The sequence below is a fragment of the Streptopelia decaocto genome (genome assembly GCF_964273445.1).
Source record: "Streptopelia decaocto genome assembly, chromosome: 4".
In the NCBI taxonomy this organism is placed as follows: domain Eukaryota; kingdom Metazoa; phylum Chordata; class Aves; order Columbiformes; family Columbidae; genus Streptopelia; species Streptopelia decaocto.
Genome location: NC_138658.1, coordinates 76,679,158 through 76,700,535, shown reverse-complemented (window position 1 = coordinate 76,700,535; position 21,378 = coordinate 76,679,158). Strand labels below are relative to the sequence as shown.

General features: G+C 53.5%; 1 protein-coding gene across 2 annotated transcripts in view; it reads right to left on the bottom strand.

Annotated features, from left to right (window-relative positions):
* Positions 1 to 614: 614 nt before the first annotated feature.
* The window catches only part of RAB11FIP5 (RAB11 family interacting protein 5), a 41,776-nt gene continuing 21,012 nt past the window's right edge, over positions 615 to 21,378 (bottom strand). Inside the window, exons 4-6 of one of the 2 annotated variants that reach the window (XM_082051896.1) lie at positions 12,897 to 15,326; positions 7,141 to 7,330; positions 615 to 4,478 (exon numbers count right to left, since the gene is read on the bottom strand). In XM_082051896.1, the coding sequence (XP_081908022.1) occupies positions 4,269 to 4,478; positions 7,141 to 7,330; positions 12,897 to 15,326 (2,830 nt within the window). In that variant the 3' untranslated portion in view covers positions 615 to 4,268. The remainder of the gene's footprint in view (positions 4,479 to 7,140; positions 7,331 to 12,896; positions 15,327 to 21,378) is intronic. The other variant, XM_082051897.1, reaches the window with a different exon arrangement.

Genomic DNA, 21,378 nt, shown 5'->3' with positions numbered 1-21,378 from the left:
AAGGAAAACTCGCAGCAAAACTCCGGTTTGGAATAAACCAGCCGGTTCTTCCCACAGCGACAGGGATTATGTGCGTTAGTCCCGAGCCTACGCTTAAGCTTTTAAGCACAGACACCCGATATCATCAGTTTTAACAGGACTAAGGTCTTAAAATCCCGCTTTTTATTTTTTACGACTTGACGGATTGCATTTTCCCCACCCCAGCCCCGCCGTTTCAGGCTGGTTTTAGTTAGGACAGGCTGAAGGTCACAGTTCAGGCTCTCAGGGTTAACATGATCCCCCCAGACAGGTGCTGAGCTCAGTTAACAGCTGGATGATAAATAAACTGGGATTAGAGCGAACAAAACTCTTCTGTTGGAGCAAAATAGTCATTTATCAAAGCTTTTTTGAAGGAAAAGACATGAATTAAGAAAGGAAAAGAGCTGAGGGGTAAAACATGAGGCAGGAACAATATTGGGAGAGAAATTCCAGGTCACCTTGCGGCTCCACCGCACACCCGGGGACAGTTAATGACGCTGGAAAAGCCACCGGAGAAGCGGGACAGAAAATAAACTGGAGAAATGTCACTCCCAAGCGCCATCAGCACAGACGCTGCTGTCAAGAACTCCGAAGGATCTAGGAACAGCTTGAACAACTTTTATTGTTTTTGTCGTTGTTTTAAAGTGCTTAAAACGTAAATAACAAGCTCTTTATAAACATCAGTCGCAACTATTAAAACACGAAACACACGGAACCCACTTCCCGCGTACGTGGAGTACGGGGAGATCCACAGCTCCCAAACCCCGACCTTTATCTCTCCCTTTTTGGGATGTTTTTCCACCCCACGTTTATAACGCAAAACCCGCGGCGGGTTCTTCACAGACTGAGTCTACGCGACGCTTTCGTATCCACATCCCTTCAGGTTTTGTTCCAGTTTAAGGAGATATTAATACCTTGGTGGTTCTTCTGGTCCAGAACTCAGGGCCAGAAGGGCCAGTCGAGGTGAAATTAAATCAATTTGGCCAGTTTTTGAAAGCAAGAAACCCACTTTAGGGCTGGCAACAAAAGCAGAGAGCAGCTGCGAGCAACAGCTCCCTGTGGAAGACTTTGTGAAACACACTGAACAAGGAAAAAGGACAGACCAGGAGGCCAAAGGAAAAAGAAACAAAAGAACCAGTAAAAAGCTGCCACTGGCCCATTAAAACCCTTCAGTCCGCTCGGTTCGAAGAGCGACAGATCTCGGGGTGTTCCCCGCACGCTGAGCACAAGTGTCTCTCGCCTCCCTGGTTTTGCAAATAAATCACTAAATGTGGAATTTGGGACATAAGTGACTTGAGAATATTTCCCCCCAATTGTTTTTCTCAGCCCACTCATCTACGAGAAAACATCAACGTCCTCAAAACCAGTTCCCCCCGGTCACTGAAAGGTTTGAACAAGAACGACTTAGTGAGGCTCTGGCGTCAGTGCTGCTGTGGGAATAGCCAAGCTCGCTCGCTTTGCAGAGAATACAAACTGTGTGGTGAGCAAAAAACCCCACGTTTGCAGGACAGCGGGGTGGAAAACCAGAGAACAAAGACAAAAAGCATCCCGAAGACGCCTTTTCCCAAGCACGAGTCATCATCTGGAGACCCCTCCGGACTTTTAAACGCCCCAGGACAGACACAGAACATCAGGGTGGCGTCACCGCTTGATTTTTTGGTGTGTTTTATGTGCGATGCCTCAGCTTTGGAATGTTCTGCTGCCCCGAAGTCACGGTGGGAGCGTTTTTAGGCGCTGGTTTGGGGCCCGGGGCAGGTCACATATTGCTGAAGAGGCCGTACAGCCCGTCGGAGCTCTGAGATTTGAATAGATAAAGTGCAAAACATTCAAGCTTTGGAGAATAAGAATAAAAATAAAAGGCAGAGCTGACTAAGGCAGAAAGGGGATGAGGGAGGCGGTGAAACGTGGTGGGAGAGGAGGCGGCGGCAGCGAGCTCCTCAAAACGTCGGCACTTGTGTGTGGGGAGCACCTACGCCACCAACTGCAGATTGGGGAGAAACCCCAGGAAACAGGTATTTTTGTAGGGCGCAGGAAGCCAGCGGGGGCTGCCCTTCGGCCCACCCGCCCCACGGCGCTTCTCCTGCCGCCGGGCTCATTTGTTTTAGCTGTCCACAACTCCTTCCGAGGAGAGACGCAGCCAGGAAGGGAATTTGGCTCTCAGACCATGGGACCTTTTGATTCTGCAGGCAGAGAAACATTTCTGGGACTTTTTATAAAGAATCAGCTTCCCTCAAACCCTCGTATCTGACACCAGAAACGGGGAGAGAGAGAAGAACGTGAAGATGCAGGTTGAGAGCTGCAAAACCCCAAATTACATCCTAGCCGGGGGGGAATTAACAGCTCATGGCCGGAATCTTCCCAGGTGACAAATCCTCCTATGATGGTCAAACAAGCCAAATGTTGCTCAGCACAGCAACACCAAATCTCTTTTTCTCCTGATAGCTCTTACCCCGGCTTCTCCAACCTCAGACTTTGAGCATGACCCAATTCTGTGCTTATCCTGCTGTATTCAGCCTCGGAATATTCAGTTTGTTCTTCCCTCGGCATCATCTCTTCATATCTTGACCTCCCGCTCCTGCCAAACACCAAAAGCAACCTGCACCCAGGGGCACGAAGGTTCTGCTCTCTGCATTCAAAAATAAACTCGCCTAATTCAGATTAGCAAACGGAAGAGAAAAACTGCCCAAGAAGGGTTGCGCTGAACTGAGAATCGGATTTTAACGCCTTCTTTTTGGTAGGAAACTGCTATTGTTCTATTGCGAAAGGCACAATTTTTCAAAGTCACGGCATATATTGAAGCGAGTAAAGAACGGGAAGGTTCTATAAGAATCCTGCAACTCTGGGAGATGTAGAGGAGAGAGAAGACGACCTTACACATCAAGACAGCTCAAACTCCACGCCAACTGACCCTCTGCCTGCAGGGCCACCTTCTCCAGCCAAAATCCTGGCAGAACAAGAGGGAACAGAATCCTTCCTACACCCTCCCGCAGCATCTCCAAAGCGAGAGCGGGGCATCGCTCGCCAGCCTCGGGCTAACGGCACCTACGGTCGTTAAACTGCATAAATCAGAGGCCATCAGTGGGTCACTCGACAGCCAGCAGAGCTGGTCCACAGCACCTGCGGGTGGGTCTGATCCACCAGAGACCCGACGCCGGCATGTAGACGCGATACAAGCGGTGTTGGGTACTAACGGCGGCTCTGCGGGGATTATTGAATGGCTAATTCGGATAGAGAGCGTTTGAGGGACGCCTGGCCTGGCAGGATGTCACACAGACGTGGCTGGGCGGACAGATGTCCTTCTCCTGCACACGAGCTTTGGTCCCGATGGTGTTTTCCTGTTGCGTTGAGAAAGACGACACAGAGTCGGGGGGGCAGCCAGTGGAAAGCGATTCCTGCGGACGCAGGGAAGGGGGAGTGTAATACTGAGTAGAAAATTCCGCTGTGGTTTATACACACAGGTGTGGTTTATCCACACAGAACATCTCATGTAGTACTGAGGGTGCACAAATCATTACCGGCCCTTTTTCCACAGTTTTGAGCTGGGTAACCGAGGCAGCAATTGTGACTGCATGCGGGCAGTGAAGGAACCAACACCGCTCACGATCGCGCAGCGATGTCACCTCAAGTCCTTGACGCCCTCCAGCTCCACGGCTTTGGGGAGCATCTCCCAGACGGTCACGGCACAACTTGGAGCTTGACCCTTCGCTTGGGGGGACAACTTATGGGGCAGGGAGGGAAACGGCAGCCAAAAGTAGCCCCTTCCCTACCTGCTCAGCAGACAGTAACACGCTGGTAGTTTAAGCATCCCTGATGTCGTCAACCAATTTACTACCAATCCACAGTGCACCAGTTCAGAGAAAAGAGGTGTGGAAGACTGTGGGCAGAAGAGCAGCAGCAGCAGGATGAAGACACGGACCAAGTGGTTGGTTTCCCACTCTCCAGCATCCACGGATCGCTTAAAAGCACTGGCAGGAGAGCCTGAGGAGATGCCACTTGGTCACATTGACAAGAACCTGAAGAGGCATCTGCTCTGCTCCTCCCCGTAGGGTGTGTGACAGCCCAACACCCTAAAGATCCCCGGAGCCAGAGCTGGGATGAGCTGGGAAGGAGCAGATAAACCTCTCCTGCAAAACTCTGCGGGCAGAAGCCACCAGAGCCCTTTTGGAAGAGCATTGGGGAGTGCGGGGGTGTTTGCAGCGCGGTGACTGGACAAGTGCTCTTGGCAAGTGACGCCGGTTGCTGGGAAGAGGTTACTTGGTGTTGCTTTCCCCCAGCGGGATCTGGAGGAGCGTGGGGGACTGTTCCATGATGCGCACCAGCAGCTGGTCGATGTAGTTCTCCAGTTCCTGGATGTGCTCCTCCTTCTTGCTCAGCTCCTTCTCTCTCTGCAGCAGGAGCTGGATGAGTTCATCGTGGGTCAAGTGATAATACTTGGCTGACTGGTCCGGTACGGTGGGATCCTGCGGTAGAAAGCAAGAGGTGAATGAAAACCGCTGCTCCCTTTAGCGTTTGCAAGGTGCAGCGACAACCAAAGCAAGTGGCGTTTTCTATGTCTGGCTTCTTTCCAAAGCAGACCTGATGAGCCCAAGACGACATGCGGTTCTCATGCCCTGTCTTTACAAAGCAGCTTTGCCAAGTGCCCACGCAGTCGCCCAAAAACACTGGAGACAGAACTATAGAATGCGAGGTTGGAGGAGACCATAAGGATCATCTGGTCCAACCTTTCTTGGCCAAAGCCCGGCCTAGACAAGCTGTCCCAGCCCTGTCCAGCTGAATCTTAAAGGTGTCCAACGCTGGGGAAATCTACCACTTCCCTGGGGAGATGATTCCAATGGTTGATTGTTCTCATTGTGAAAAATCTCCCTCTTGTGTCCTGAGTTTCCCTCTCGTATCCAAACTGGGGCTTAATGTACATTTTATAAGGGATGCCAGTACTGAGAAAGTATCTTGGTCTTGAGGAACTACATGCAGGTGTTATATTCCTAGACTGGATTATAGACCAGCACATAAAATGTGAATTTTTCTACAATAAATTCTGTGGTGACTTTATGCTCCTGTGTTTTAAGGGACTCCAGCCCTGGAAGGCTTCAGGACCAGGGGAAGTTTTCCTTCCCAGTCCACCAGAGACAAAATCCATTGGACTTTCTGCATCATGAGGGTCCTCCCATTGCTGCCCAGTAAAGCCAGGCTGCTACAGTTCCCTGCCCATTGTGCAGCCAGAAGGGAGACTGAGCATGAATTCCCAACAAACACGTAAACACACGTGATCCTCCAGTAGCCGCTGAATCCCTGATCTCAGTAGCACTGACTCAGTGCCCACCTTAATCCCTGCTTTTCTCTGCCTTTTGCACCTCTAGAATCATAAAAAACCTTATAATGCTTAAAAACTAACTAAAAATAGATGTGTGTCAGTCGTCTTTCATATAAAATGTTGAGATGAAAGAGCTGAGCTTCACTGGTGTGTTCAGATGACCCTCCCTGTTAGCACAGCCTGGCTCACTCCTCTTCCATCAAAAATCCCCCCCTGTGCAGAGGTGGCTGCAAAACGAGCCGCTGTGGGGTTGGCTTTTTTGTTTCACCCTTATTCCAGCTCCCCCAACCTGCTTACGGTACTTTGTTATTGCTTAGAGAAAGATGCGCTAACACGTTTAATTGAGGAGGATCTTTAGGAAATAGATACCATCCTTGAAATGCCAGAACCTCTGGTCAATTTTCTTAATGATCCTGCAAATCCCCAGGCCCTAAAGTTCTTGTTTGGCTTCTAATAAAGGGGATGAAACATCTGCTGGGTAGGAGGAGAAGTCGTAACAACTGCCCAGACATCCAGTGCAGCCTCCTCGGTACAGGGACCACAGAGCGTTTCCAGCAGCTGAGCCCATCACTTCGCAGGGTTTCCCCAAAAACTGCGTCAAACCTCTCCCCCCGCAACAGCTTTTAGGGTGTGGAGCCAATTAGCCTGGTATAATGAGGCCTGGAATTAGCAACTTCCCCTTCCCCAGTGCTCCAGCAGGACGGGGTGACGCAGGAGCAGAGAATTAAGAGCTGGAAAATCCCTGAGAAGCTCCCAGGGGATAAGAGTTTGGGGAAATCCAGCCAGGTGAACCCTAGGAGCGGCATTTTACATGTTGAGTTGGGGAGGGAAACAGAGCAGCAGCAAAGGGGAAGGAGAAGTCACCCCAGTGAGATCATGCCCTCAGACCTATCGCACAGCTATTTCACTTGCCTCAACGTGCCGGCATTTAAAATACAGCCAGGCAAGCGGCATTTGAGGAGGGTTCCAGGAACCACCTTCCTCTGCCTCTGTCAAGAGAAAAAACCCTTCAGGCCGTCAACCAGGCAGTTATCCCGTCCTCTGCTTTTTACGTCTTGTGGATAACCCGTTTTCTGCACCTCTGTCACCAGCTGTAGATCTGGGGTCACAACAACCCTGTGAAATGCTGCAGGCTTGGGGAAGAGCGTCTGGAAAGCTGCCTGGAGGAAAAGGACCTGGGGGTGTTGGTTGACAGTGGCTGAACATGAGCCAGCGTGTGCCCAGGTGGCCAAAAAGGCCAAAAGCATCCTGGCTGGTACCAGCACTGGGGAGGCCAAGCTCGAATCCTGTGTTCGGTTTTGGGCCCCTCAGGCCAAGAAAGGCCTTGAGGTGCTGGAGCGAGTTGAGAGAAGGGAACGGAGCTGGTGAGGGGCTGGAGCACAAGTGTGATGGAGCGGCTGAGGGACCTGGGGGGTTCAGCTGGAGAACAGGGGCTGAGGGGAGACCTTCTGATCTCTGAACTGCCTGAAAGGAGCTTGGAGCCAGGGGGGGTCGGGCTCTGCTCCCCAGGAACAAGCACCAGGAGCAGAGGAAACGGCCTCAAGTTGCGCCAGGGGAGGTTGAGGTTGGATGTGGGAACAATTTCTTCCCCAAAGGGCTGTGGGGCATTGGAACAGGCTGCCCAGGGCAGTGCTGGAGTCACCATCCCTGGAGGGCTGGACAGACGGACATGAGGTTCTCAGGGACATGGGGCAGTGCCAGGGGTGTGGCATGGTCAGACTTGATGATCTTGAGGGTCTTTTCCAACCAAAATGAGTCTATGATTGTGAGCAGGTGGGAACACAGCTCTCACCTCAGTTTTAGGTTCTTACCTTTAATTTCTTGGGGTCTGTTTTCTCCGGGTGAGAGGAGGGCGCCACGGGCTGGACGCTGCTCGTGGTGACCGTCTTCAGCTTCTCCAGGCCATTGCTCAGCGCGCTCGTCAGGCTGGACCTGTGCTGCTGCTTCTTCTCACTGGAGACCTCTTGCACTGTGGCACTGATGGGTTTCACCGGGTGAGGACTGAGGAGAACAAGGAGGTAGGAAAATTAACACCGTCCTGAGCTGGGGAGTGATGCTGCTACCTCTCCCTATGTTTTTTATGGGGATGGGACCCACTTATTCCATTTATCCAGCTCCACGCAGCTAAATCCTCTATGTTGCTCAGAGCTCACCTGCTCCGAGGAGAACCAGCCCAGAGACCTCCAGCACCCTTTCCACCCAGAGATGAGATAAAGAGCCCCAGGACACGTGTTTGGCCGAGATACGGAGCAGCTCCCCGTGCCCACACCTACGCTGCTCGTGACAGACAGCGCTGTGGGTCAAAACTCCTGGCTGCCAGATGTTGGCACAGCTGGGGGAACTTTAACCCACGTCCAGTGTAATCGGGGACTTCTACATCCACTGCCCAGAGGGGCTCTGGGTGCCCAGGAGCCCCCAGATTAGTGCCTGGGGTCACAGCTGATGCTTTGGAGATGCTCCTGCTCCTCAGCACACGAGTTGAGCTCCACCTGCCTGGGAATCACCACAGAATTTGTCCCCTTTCCCAAGAGGGAGGGCAAGGAGTCTGTGCCTGAGCGCACCTTCCCCGTCAGTTAACGGAGAATTACTTTTTCTTTTTTTTTTTTGGCCTCAAAAGATTGTTTCTGGGCTTATATAAATTACGTTTGCTTTTCAGCGTGATGGAAAGAGAAGTGACCCGATGCTGCCTTCCTGCAACAAGCAGGCAGACCCGTGCACCGTCACTGGGAGGAAAAGATCGGACAATCTACCCAGGAGCTCTGCAAAGCCCCTGCGCTCATCTGATGCAGCGGCCACCGCGCAGAAAGCGATAACCCCAACTGCTGTGCGTCCAAACGACGCTGCGGGGGGAGCGAAGGAACGAAACAAGTCAAGAGAGGGTTCTCCTCCCCCTCTACTCTGCCCTGGGGAGACCACACCTGGAATCTTGTGTCCAGTTGTGGCCCCTCAGTTCCAGCAGGACAGGGAACTGCTGGAGAGAGTCCAGCGCAGCCACCAAGATGCTGGAGGGAGTGGAGCATCTCCCGTGTGAGGAAAGGCTGAGGGAGCTGGGGCTCTGGAGCTGGACAAGAGGAGACTGAGGGGGGACTCATTCATGGGGATCAAGATGGAAAGGGGGAGTGTCAGGAGGATGGAGCCAGGCTCTTCTGGTGACAACCAGTGACAGGACAAGGGGCAATGGGTGCAAACTGGAACACAAGAGGTTCCACTTAAATTGGAGAAGAAACTTCTTCCTGGTGAGGGTGGCAGAGCCTGGCCCAGGCTGTCCAGGGAGGTTGTGGAGTCTCCTTCTGTGCAGACATTCCAACCCGCCTGGACACCTTCCTGTGTAACCTCATCTGGGTGTTCCTGCTCCATGGGGGGATTGCACTGGATGAGCTTTCCAGGGCCCTTCCAACCCCTGACATTCTGGGATTCTGTGAAGTCCTCAGGGCTGGTGTCCTCGTGCCTTGTTGGTGTTGACGGGATCAGGATGTACCAAGCGATCTCCCACTGTGCTGACAGGGCACATCCTGTTCAACCGCCATGGTGCTTCCTCTCCTACAAACGGGTGACAGGACAATGGGAGCCACCACCAGCTCTGGACAGCTTCAAAGGATGGAGAAGGATCCCAAAAACCCGAGCGGGAGCCCACCGGGCATTGGAAAAGTCGCTGTTCTGCACATCAGCCTCAAGCACCGTCCAGCCCGGAGCAAACCCTTCACCAGCAGAGCTGCCAGCACCACGGTATCACCTCACAAGCTGCCCGGCAGGTTTAAGATGTAAGATGGGGTGAGGGTGAACCAGACCAGAGAAACTGCTCATTCCCAAGTCCTCTAAAAACCAGAAGAAATTACACATCCCCACAGCCAGCACAGAGACTGAGCTCATCACAAAGACTCAAACCACTTTAAACCACCAAAGGGGACCTTTTTTAGGACCAGACTTACCAAGGCCACTCTACAGAATGAAAACCTTGATACAAGGTGGCTCAGGGAGACCTCATCACCACAGGCCCATATTTAAAGGGTGGCTACAGAGGCAGAGAAGCCCTTTTTACAAGACGGGCAATGGGGACAAGTTACTCCTGGGAAGATTCTGATGGGACACAAGAGGGAAATTTTTCACTAGGAGAACAACTGGAATAATTTCCCTGGGAAAGTGGATTCCCCAATGCTGGACACATTTAAGATTCAGCTGAACAGGGCTTGGCCATCTTCTCTAGACCGGGCTTTACCAAGAAAGGTTGGACCAGATGATCCCTGTGGTCCCTTAAACCTGGGATTCTGCAATTCCATGAAAACCAGCAACAGCCTTGGGACACCAGTGGGATAGACTGGATGCATTTTGAAAGCAGGGAGACGTTTTCTGCTGCAAATCTGGTCGCCCGTGGCTTCCAGCCCTGCTGCCAGTGGGAACACATTGATTTCCGCAGAGCTGGAAGAGATATTGGAAAAATATATATATTTTCTATTCTTTGCCACTGAGAGGATAGTGTGTGCAGGTTCCAAAAGCAGGATGGCTGGCACCAGGTTCTTCCAGGGGAGAAGTTGCTTCACACCTCATAGCCACGTCTGAAGTCCTGATGGATCTGCCAAAAGTTCAACCTGTTTCCATCCACTGGTTGATGAACTTGAGTATAGAATGCGCTGCTCACACTGCTTAATCCAGCACTGCGTAAGCCTAAAACGAAGCTTAACACGTTCAAGATGAAATACCTGAGGGTGCCAGCGGCACAGTGCTGGTCCCTCTCTGATGCTCCGGGGTCATTGCTGAGCACAGTGAAAAACGGGTGACATCCCCCCTTGGAAATTCAGTTTTTATGAAGCCATTGAAATGCATCTCGCAGAGAATGAGACAACAAACCCAAGGAGATCAGTCTCTAAGCTGCTGGAGCACCCAGAAACGGAGGGACAGGCCTCTACGTGGGGAAAGGGAACGGCTGACCTGGGGACATGGCAAACCGCCCTCCCAGCTCCAAGGGTCCCCAGGGAAAACATCCAGATCACAAAAACCGGCATGTGATTTAACCTGAAACCTCCTTGTCAGAAGAGGAGGAAACTCCGCTGTGCTCCTGGCGTCTGGAAGGCACAAAGCAGCGTGTGCTGGTACCCTGTGATGTCCCCAAGCCTGTCACCTACAACGCCGTGATGTGGCAACAGTCACACATCTGAGCTGCCAGGCTCCTCCAATGACCCCAGTCCCCAAAGCTTGTTCTTTTAGGTCCCACCTGTGCCAGGGGACGTGACCAGAGACACCTGAAGGCACCATCCCATCCTTCCCCAAAAAAAGAGGAGCCTCTGTTTGCTCCAGCGTTGCGACCAATGCTCCGAGCACCCACCTCACCCCAGCGGCAACGGTTTTGGGGTGAGAGTGGGGAAGGATCTGCAAACGCCATCCCAACCCGTGTTCTTCCAGGCTCCGAATTCCCCGGCTGCGTCTTCAAACCTGGCACAGGAGAAGCTGTTCCAGGGGACACAACCTCCTGCTCAGCGTCACCAGGAGGCGTCTCACCCAGACTGGTGCTGCTGATGCTCAGATACACAAATCTGCCGCTTCACCTGCCATCTTGAACCAGAGGACCCGCAGAGAGTCACTGTGGCCACCTGGGTAGAGGACATGGGACCTCACACCAAATTTCCATCCCTTGTGAGGAGCGGACATAACCCCAGCACACCGGACTCTCAATAAACCACACCAGACTCTCAGTAAACCACACCAGGTACCAGCTCCTCCGTTATCTGATGGAAGAGAAAGACATTTTTGTCCCAGCAAAGCCTTAATGCTCTTATGTCTTAATGTTCTAAATTTGAACTCCTTTCTCCTTCCACCTATTTTTTCTACCAGATCTTTTGTCCACGTTCCACTGACCAACCTAATAGATGATTCCAGGAAAGGCAAACATCACCACAAGGACCCAAAAAAGGGCCTTTTCACCTTTCATCTCTCCCCCCATGATAATGAGTCCCATCTCCCGGATCTCGGGAAGCCGTGCAGATCCTCAGAGCCTTCCAGAGACCTCAGCAACTCTTCAAAGCTTCTTGAGTCACAGCAGCATCCAAAACGTCCGCGTTTTACAGGCAGAGAAACCAGAGTGGAGATGGTCGAGGGCTCCTCAGGTGTGTCTCGTGACAGAAGCCAGCGCTGAGGTGACAACCAGCTCTCAGCTCCAAGGCCACCTTCGTCCCACAAGCCAGTCAAGCCTTGGATGGACACACAGTCAAGCCCAAAGATGAGCGCGAGCGTGTACCAGCGACAAGGAAGGCCTTGAGATATTCTTCTCATTGCTTAATTTTACCCTTTAGAATTGCAGGACGCTTCTCTTTCCAAAAACATAACCAAAAAAAATCACCAAAAGGAGGTTTCTCTATACCTGCTCCCTGCAGATTTTAACAAGGTTTTCTGCTGGAGGATGAACAATGCAGGTTGGAATCATTTGAGTACGTGGCCTCAATAACGACAAATAAAATCAGCTCACAGCCCCACGTCTTTGCACATCAAACCCAGGCTGGAGCCGAGGAGGAATGCCCGTGCAGAGGGGCTGCAGCTCGGTTCTGCCGTCCCCGTCCTCCTGCCCTCTCCCCAGCGACATCACCACTACATATTATTCTTGGGCCAGATGGGATTTTATCATTTCAGCGCCTCTGCGAAGCTCCATTTGCTCCAGCCTGATCAAATAAGTCACTGTGAGAAGACCCAGGTTCCCATGTAAACCGTAAGAGCTTGATCTGGGTCACAGAGCCGGTGACCATCTCCTGCCCAGGCAGGTCAGGGGAAGGTGTACCAGGAAAACGAGATGATCTGAAGGACATGGAGCCCTAAACTCAGCACCTTTCTCTGCTTCGCGGCATTTCTACAAGCCCAAGACTGACCTGGGAGGAGGAACAGCCCCTTCTTTTCTCTGAGGTACCACCATGGTCCCCTCATCCCATTCCCCATCATCCCCAAGGACAAAACCGTGTCCTTCAGCACCAATGGGCACCTTGGCAGGAGGGAAGGGAGAACGGCATTTTGCCACCACCCTGGTGAAACTACTTCTTTTGGGTTTTTTTGGCTACGGAGAGAAGGTTTTTAGTACCTGATGTTTATTTAAAAAGGAAAAGAAACCGAAGCTGAATTAATGAAAAGGGGCAGCAGCTGCGCACATGCCACGAGGGACTCACGAGAGCATTAGCGGTTGGAAACTCTCCTGGCAGGCATGGAAAAGGCACCGAATTCGCAAGCACAGGGAAGGCGATGGAGCCAAAATTAGCACCGAGCGAAATGCGGATGCACTTTTGCTGTGGCTGAATTTTCAGCCGGGAAAGGTCTTGGAGGCGTTAAACCTAATTTAGGGCAAACACAGGACACCAGTGGCCATTCCCCACCGCAATCCCAGAGAGCAGAGGCTTTAACTTGTTCGGTTTGGACTCTTTGGGAGCACGGAAAGGAGAAAGGACCTGCAGCAACCCACCGAGCGGCTTCCTCGGAGTCAGCGCCACCGCCAGCTGCCGACGCCGAGCTGGGGTTCGCTTAGATAAGAGCAGAAGGGAGACAGGGTTCACCTCGACCAAATCCACACCCTTGGCCTTCCCCGGAGAATGCTCACCTGGTCGTCTGCTGGAAAAGGGACTTCTCAGCTGGCTGTGTCTCCCTGGGCAAAACCACGAGCGCTGAAGCTTGTGTGTCACCGGACTGCGGCAAAGGACAGGGCCGGGCGGCGGGGCGGCTGGTGGCGGCGGGGACCGCGCTGCTGGCCGGGCACGCCACAGGGGAGGGGAAGTCAAACTGCGGAGGGTTAGTGGCAGCCACGAGGAAAGGGGTGGAGAAGGCCAAGGGCTGGCTGGCATGCAGGGAAGGAGACTGCTCCTCGGGAGGGTTAGTGGGCTGGAAGCCTCGCCCAAGGGCTTCCTCAGGGAGGTGGGTGAAGCTGAAGCCTCCCTGACCGAGCTTTTCGGGCAGGACGGCTTGGATGGGGAGGGGAGTTGGCGGCTTCTCCACAAAGGGGTTGCTGGGGGAGTTTGGGCTGAGCGCCGCAGCGAATGGGTTTTTCGGGGATGAAGCGTCCTGCTCGCGCTTCTCCTCTGCCCTGTCTGGCTTCCAGAAATCGGCTTTCTTGAAATCTATCCTGCTGTATCCTGAGCATCTGCCCTGCGGCGCCTCCCGGGGAGGCTGGACCCCCGCTCGCCCCTCACCGTCACCCCGCACCGCCTGGGAGGGACTGTCCCCACGCGCTAACCTTTGGGCCGCGGGGGGACCGGCCGCCTCCTGCTCTTCCAGAGCCGTCCAGAAGGTTTCCAGCTGGGCCGGGTTTAGCTTGGAAGGTGGGTTTAGTCTTGATGTACTGAGCTCCTCAGGGAACAGCTCCTCTTTGGGGGCCACCTCCCACTCGGCACCGTCCACGCTCCCCGTCAGAGATAGACCCGGCTGGCTCCAGCTCTGCTTAGCTCCCGTCTGGCCTAATCCATCCAGGGAGAACTTGGATGGGCAAGTCTCAAACTGCTCAGCCGCATCTGTCTCATTCATCTCTGACTGGTTTTCCCCCAGAGAGGTGTCCCCTCCTGCCACCTCACCACCTCTCGCCTCCGAGTTATCCGCCGAGTCCGCAGCGGCAGATTTGGCATCCTCGGGCACCGGGAACTCGCTCCTGGTTTCAGATGCACCTGCTCCCAGCGCGGGCGGGCTGGGAGACGCTGGAACCGAGGGCTCGCTGCTCAGCTCCGCGTCTGCCTTCAGGCCCTCTGCGTCATCCCGGCGCTCCTGGCTGTCTCGCTGCCGCAGGTCACCAGCATCCTCCTCCTCCTCACCGTCCCCCCTGCTGCCCACGGCTGCGAACCACCTCGGGGGTTTTGGGGGCGGCACGGCCGAGCCAGCCACCACCTCCTCCCTCTCTCGTGTCCCCGACCATGGAGACAGGACAACGTGCTGCTCCCGAGCGTCGGAGATGAGTTTGACGCGGTTTTCGCCGGCCTCCAGCCGCATGCTGGCCTGGAGCCGGTAGACCGAAGTCCGTATGTCGAATGTTTCCTCCTCGCTCCCAGCACCCTGGGGGTCCATCCCCGGCACGGGGGCCGCGGGGAATCGTCGCGGTGCCACGTCCGCGAGCACCCGCGGGGGCACGGCCGCCACGTTGCTTCCCGCAAGGGTTTCGGAGAGGGGTTCGGGGACAAAGGGGCTTCTGGGCAACACGCAAGCGGCGGCGCGAGAGGCGCTCTTGGCTTCGAAGGCGCCGTCGCTGAGGAAGGCTGGTCGGGGGCCGAATGCGCCGTCCCGCTCAGCCCCGCTTTCGGCACTCTCCGACAGTTCGGGAGCGGTTTCGGTGGCTATTGTCATCCACCCGTTTGTCCCTGTGCTAGAAGGTTCCTCCTCATTACTGTCCCCTTCCTCCCTAGCGCTATTTTCAGCAGTCAGTGGTGTCGAAGCCTCTTTTTCCCCGGGATTTCCCGATGCAAACGCGACTGTCCAAACCGTAGGCGTGCTGCTCTTCCTCCTCCTTCCCCCCGACCCCGCGGCCACGGGGCTCAGCACGTCCTCTATCACAGTCGCCTCCTGGGTTGTGCTCACCAAGTTTGCCCCCACGTCTAAACCAGAGAAATTTGTCCAAGACCGCAGAGTCGCGGGCATTTCGCCGATTTGCGAATCGGCCTCTTCAAAAACCTTTGTCTGCTTCTCGCGAGCCGGCTCGGCCGATCTTTCCGTCGGGCTGGCTGCATCGGGGTCGTCAATAAAAGCCATTCCCTCCGCCGCCACCGAAGCAAAGAAACTCTCCTTTTTCAGTTCTGGTTTGAGCCTGCTGGTCGCAAAGGCATCGAAGGTATCGTCCCACTCCGGGAGGGGAGGAGGGATGGCCGGTTTCTCATCCGGAGGAGGGTGGTCTCCTTGCGATGGGGGGGTAGTTTCTGGCACGGGGACACCAACGCTTTTGGCTGGAGACTCCCTCTCCGAGTCTTTATGTCTTAGGGAGGCAGAGGGACTGCAATCCTCAGAGGAATAAAAGTTCCCAGCGACCTCAGTTGAAGCATGCGGCCCAGACGAGAAACTAGAGAAAAAGTGAGTAGGTGAAGGAGAATTTAGTACCTGGTCAGCAAGGAGGTCCTCAAAGAAAGGATTGCTCTGCAGGGAGTTGAGGAATGGGTTGGTGGGGGACAAGCAGCCGGGCTGAGCGTCTCCAGGAGCGGGAGGGATGTTAGCGCCGGGCATGCGAGCGACATGGGCTACAGCGGCGGGAGGAAAGCGGGGAGGAAAATGAGAAGGAGCATCTGAGCTGGTTTCTACCTGAGGAGACACTTCCAGGCTGTGGAGGGAAGACAAAACAGTCCTCCTGGTTAATGCCGTGACAGTGCTGCAAGCGTAACACCACACACACCACAAACGCGCCAGGTTCCAAGCAATGCAACGATCAAATACAAACTCGGCTCTCTTGTTAGGCAGAGCAATGATTATGGAGTCAAGGCGTGGAAAGGGCATGCACGACAAAAAGGAAAGGGGCAGCCCTTCTAGAACATCCTTCACATCTCCCCTTGCTGCCTCAGGACCCGGGAAGGTTTTCCCACCTCCTGCAGCCCAAGGGCTCGGCTCATTTTCTTCAGGACAGGCTGGGCTCCTGGGCCAGGATTACTTAAGCCAGTAAGAGCACGTAGTAGCAAGTCTTTCCCAGTTTACCCCAGTGCTTCGTTACTTGTCTGGCAACACATCAGCACAACAAGGGCCACAGTGCTCCCTCTCGCATGGCCCCGAAGAGACAGAGCTGAGCAGAGGGAGCACGTGCCCAGGACAGGGCTCCAGCTCCCGACCCTGCCCAGTGTCCCCACCTTCCCTTTGTCACGTCACTTCTGGCCTAAGGTCCCCAAGATGGTTCAAGACCAGGCTGGACGGGGCTCCGAGCAACCTGAGCTGGTGAAGGTGTCCCTGTCATGGCAGGGGGGGCACTGGGGGAGCTGGGAAGGTCCCTTCACCCCAAACTGTTCTATGATGCCTGAACATGTGGGTCCCCAAGAAGGAGGACGGGATCAGTCTCCAATCCAGCTCGTCAATCTCCTCCCACACCTCACCCCGAGTCAGGCAGCTGGTTCTTTGCTGCCTTTTCAAGAGGGACCACACTGACCTTGCTCTGGGATTTCACTGATGTCCCGTTGGGAATTCCTCCAGCATCACCACCCCGAGGAAGCCCCAGCAGGCCGGGGTTGGCTGGCCTGGAGGTTTTCACATCACGAAGGGTGCGATGTGGACACCTCAACCACCGCTTTAACCTCCGCGCTCCCTCCTCCTGAGCCCCTGTGACTTCCCCAAACTTCAAAGAGATCCCAGTCTTGGTTTAGGAAAAATACGGACATGGAGCAGCCAGCAAAGTTTAATGAGGAATTAATACAGTAATTGCTTTGCCGAAAAGCAGGGGGTGCGTCCAGCCCTGGGGCTGCCGTTTCCCCGCCTCCCCTGGGAGGGATCCCGGGCAGCACCGGAAAATCACGGTCAACGCGCTGTCAAATGGCAAAGTTTCTTGGACAACTATTTTTGTGGGTTACTATGGATGTCACAAAAAAGCCTCAGATGCATTTTAAGCGCTAAAATGCCATCTTGAGGCAAAAGTTAACCATGTGCGAAGGCGCCGTCGGCATCGGTTGCTGTTAAAGCCGGCGCGGTTACGTCCCCTCGGACCACAAAGGATGCGCGGATGGGCAGGAGCCCACGCACACTGCAGCAGTGGGGCAGGACCCACTTCTCCCCACTCCTGGCAGCTTCAGAGCCCCCTCACACATCTTCTGAGCAGCTACCTTGGAAAAGCGCTTATTTACACCATCAACTCCACCAAAGTCCCCCAATCCTGGTTTTTGGGTAGGTCACACACCCAGCAAGAGTGTGGCAGGCTCCGCTCACCCATCAGACACCGTGCCAGATACCGCTTAGCGCAATTAGTAATTCAGGTACCAAAACAAAAGCCCCAAACCCTTCATTTCCATTCAAACCTGCAGCTCACTCGGTGCTCCTGCTGTCACCAAGCAGCAGTGGTGGCCGTGGCACAGGTGTCCGTCCTCGTCCCCCTCCCTGCTCGGATCATTGGCGCAAAGACAGCGGCAAACCCAGCGCAGGCACCTCTGCAGAAGGTAACTGAGCAGCCCAGCTCTTGCTGGGTGTTTTAAGCTCTTGGTGAGCACAGAAAACCTGCAGGAGAAGCTGATGGACCTTCAGGCATAAATGACCCCAGAGGGACCAGTGACCGCCCTCTACTGGGGACCCAACCTCTCCGGGCACCGCTATTTGGTGTTGGCCATCCCAACAGTCTCAAGGTGATGACTCGTTAACAGAATCTCTCAGTTCTTCTGTTTTTTCTGAGAGAAGGTGCAAAGAAACGCCTGGAACTGCTGGGTGGTTGTGTGTTCCTCAGCTGAACACACACTGGGGCACGGGCTCCTGTTTGCAACCACTTCTTTTCCCTAAACCCCTTCAAATTTAAGCTCTTTGGGAGAGGAGCATGGCTGCTGTGAGCCCAGGGGAGTTCACAGCATTCACAAATGGGTCCTATCTAACACAGAAAACTCTCCTTTCCAGCTGGAAGGGGAAGGCAGCACGGTCCAACCTAAACCACCACGATGCAAACAGCCCATCCTGATGTCCCACCTCTGCTCGCTCCTTCCCGCTGACACTCGCTTTAATGTTTTGCTCCAGATTAAGATTCCTCATTCGTGATTCTGCTTAAAACCAGCATTTAGTGCTGAGTAAGAGCAACTGAGATCTGATCCAGCCAGCTCTGCTGGGCTCTGGTACTAAATGGCTACAGGGCATTAATCAGCTTCAGGCTCTTAATGAGTGATGGCTGCTAACGACCTTCCCAGCTGCCAGAAGGCTGAGGGGTTGAAGTTCCTTCCCCAGGGGATGGTGATGCCAAAGGAGCTGCTGGCTTAGGCAGAGCCCTGAATTGCACTAATACCACCTGAACAGGTGGAGGAACAGCCTTGAGAGCTCTTCAAACCCACTGAGATAGAACCATTTTGGTTGGAAAAGACCCTCAGGATCATCAAGTCCAACCATAACCCACCCCTGTCCCTGCCCCATGTCCTGAGAACCTCGTGTCCGTCTGTCCAACCCTCCAGGGATGGTGACTCCAGCACTGCCCTGGGCAGCCTGTTCCAATGCCCCACAGCCCTTTGGGGAAGAAATCGGTCCCCTGATCCAACCTCAACCTCCCCTGGTGCAACTTGAGGCCATTTCCTCTTGTCCAGCTCCATTCCCTTCTCCATCTTCCTTCCCCAGTCATGACGGGGCTCACAGGGTGCTGGACCCCCGAAAAAGAGCAGCTCTTGGCCACACCAGCAAACTGCTCCCAGTCCCGAGCTGCTGCCCACGTGGTCCAGGCCACCGGGAATCAGGAAGGTGATTTCAGCAAGACCCCGGTTGCTCCACACCCGTCGTGACCTACACATCAGCGTCAGGACGCAGCAAAACGAAGGTTGTGTTTGGCTGGGAAACAAGGTGGGTGAATGTGAATCTTTTCTTGGAGGGAAGGAAACCAGAAGCGATGGAGCTTCTGGAACCCAAATATCTCATCCCAGATCATCTTCTCCCAACATGTGCAGCCCAAGCCAAGCTAAAGATACAAACAGAGAACTTAAACCCATCTTGTTTTGTAAGATTCCAGTTCTCCTCCTCCAAAACCCTTTCACTTAAGTTTCCTTTCTACTGCCCGTCCCCATTTCAGCCAAATTTGGGGCTGGTAAGGAGATGGAATAACCCACCCCACAAAAAGCCCCGTTTCCCCTCTCTGACGAAGGATTCAGTGAAATGAGGAGCCGAGGACGGTGTATTTATTCCTCTAGAGGGAAACCTGCGCTCGCAGCAGCCCCATGCGACAGCTCTGCTGCATCCAAACGCTGACTCACCCTCCTCCTCCTCCTCCCGGAGCCCAGCACAGCTCCACCAGCCAAAATAAATAGCAGATACCTTTCTGCCCTCATTTATTTGTTTGGCAGCACTTCACAGACGTGTTTGAGCCTCTCGGCGCAAAATAAAACGATAATAAAATACCGGTGCAGAAAGGGGGTGGGAGGAGATGGGTACAGACATTTTTCTGCAGGGTGAGAATGCAAGAGGGAAGGGGTCGGAGAATATCTGTAAATGTTGCTTTTAAATAGCAATTTTGGATTGAAGGTAAGGGGTTTAGCTAGCTGTGCAATAAGCATTTTGCTTTCCCCTTGGTTCTCACCTGCCCATCATCCCAATTATAACAAAGTGCTGCTTTATAGAGATTTGCTTCAAAACCACAGGAATAAAAATAAAATGTGAGAGATGGGGTCTGGTGGGTGCAAAGTGGTGACCCCAATACCCGTTTTTAGGCGGCTGAGCTTTACCTGGATGGCTCCAAAGCAGATTTGTCTCACCAGGGCTGAGCTGGTGCCAGTTTAGGATCTGATTGATCATCCAGCTCCATCCCTGATCGCTTGGACTCGGTGGCTGATCCAACGCGGATGTGAAGTTTTGCAGATATAAGAGCAGAGTGGATATAAGAGCGGATATAAGAGCAGAGACACGTGATGGACCCATCACCGTTATCCGGACGCCCTGGTCCTCACGGCGCGATGCTCCTCTCATCAAATCCCACGCTCTGCTCTGAACGTCCCCGTTAACGGCGTTTGGAGGGGACTGTCCCATGCATTGGTGTCCACAGAGCACGACAAGCCCCCCTGCTCCCCCAGCCTGTCCAGGGACCGCGCTCCCACCGTTCCAAACCTTCGGAATCCCAGCATTTAGAAAACAACACTTTGTAGTGAGGAATGTGAGTCGATATTCAGCCTCGCTGCTGGATCTAAGGGTACAGACTATGGCAAGAGGGGCGACCACCAAGGCGAGTAGTGATTTTACATCTTCCCCCCATGAACAACAGGGGGAAGGGGCTTTATACCTCCAAATGTCACTAATACAATTATTTTTACAAGACAAAGCTCATTTTCTCGTTTTCCTACCGCCAAGCATGAGATGCAGCCGCATTTTATCATCCCGGCTCCCGCTGCAGGAAACCGCCGACCTGTGGAGCTCTGATAACATTGTAGGAAACCCTGAAAATAGTTAAACCAATTGTTTTAGCCCCAGGCCTTGCCTGATATAAACCCGCTGAGCTTCTTCCTTACATACAACCCTTGACCACACAACCTTAAAAACAACAACCCCCCCAAACAGCCTTTTATTCAGGTCTCCAAAAATCAAACAAATCTTCCTCCTGCTCCCATTCAAGCCGGTTTCAAAGCCCGGTAACCACCATGGATTAGCAAAGCCGGGGCCAAAAGGCCTTTGGGACCTGCTTCCCTGTCAAAAATCAGCGAATAAATATGTGTAAATAAGGGCTGAAAGCAGAAATCTCCAGCCCTCTCCCTGCGGAACGGAGCGAGCAGGTTTGTGTCTCGCAGGGCAGCACCAGTTTGGGTACATTTGCTGATAGCTCAGCAAAAAACCCATAACAGAATAAACCCCCTTTTTCTAACGCTGAAGTTAAAACCAGCCGAAAGTCAGCGGCTTCCTTATTTTAGAAAGGGTGCGGTTGCACAACGAGGAGTGGTTAACGAGAAGTGGTTAACGAGAAGCGGTTAACACCAGCTGTGCCAGCCTTGTCTTAGCTGCAGGCTAATTTAAACCTGAACTCTAAAGCAGCTTCCTAATTACAGGCCTTTTAACTAATTATCGGCTGAGGTTTTGGCCTTGCAAAGGTGTCTGCTTGTGATGCTCCCCAGGTGGAACTTGACCTATCCACGGTGGGCAAAACAAAGGTGAGAAGATGCTGATAAGAACCGCAAAGGTGAAGTTTCCAGCATCAGGAGAGCGGGAGGGAAAAATCCCTTCCTGCAGGTGAAAAACTGCGCAATTGAGGTCGGTTCTCTCTACAAAGCAAAGTGAATCCGTCATCAGCGCTAGAAGTTATATGGATAACTGAAAAGCTCCTCCAGATGCAGATGGACATGGCAGAACATCCCAGATGAGCGTTGCTGACTTCTCAGTCTCACGCTCCAGGGACCACACGTGGATTGTCACAACGCAGATGGAATCGGCCCCTGCATTCAGCCAAGACCTGAGAAACCCTTCGACAGCTTTGATTTGGATCAGCAGCC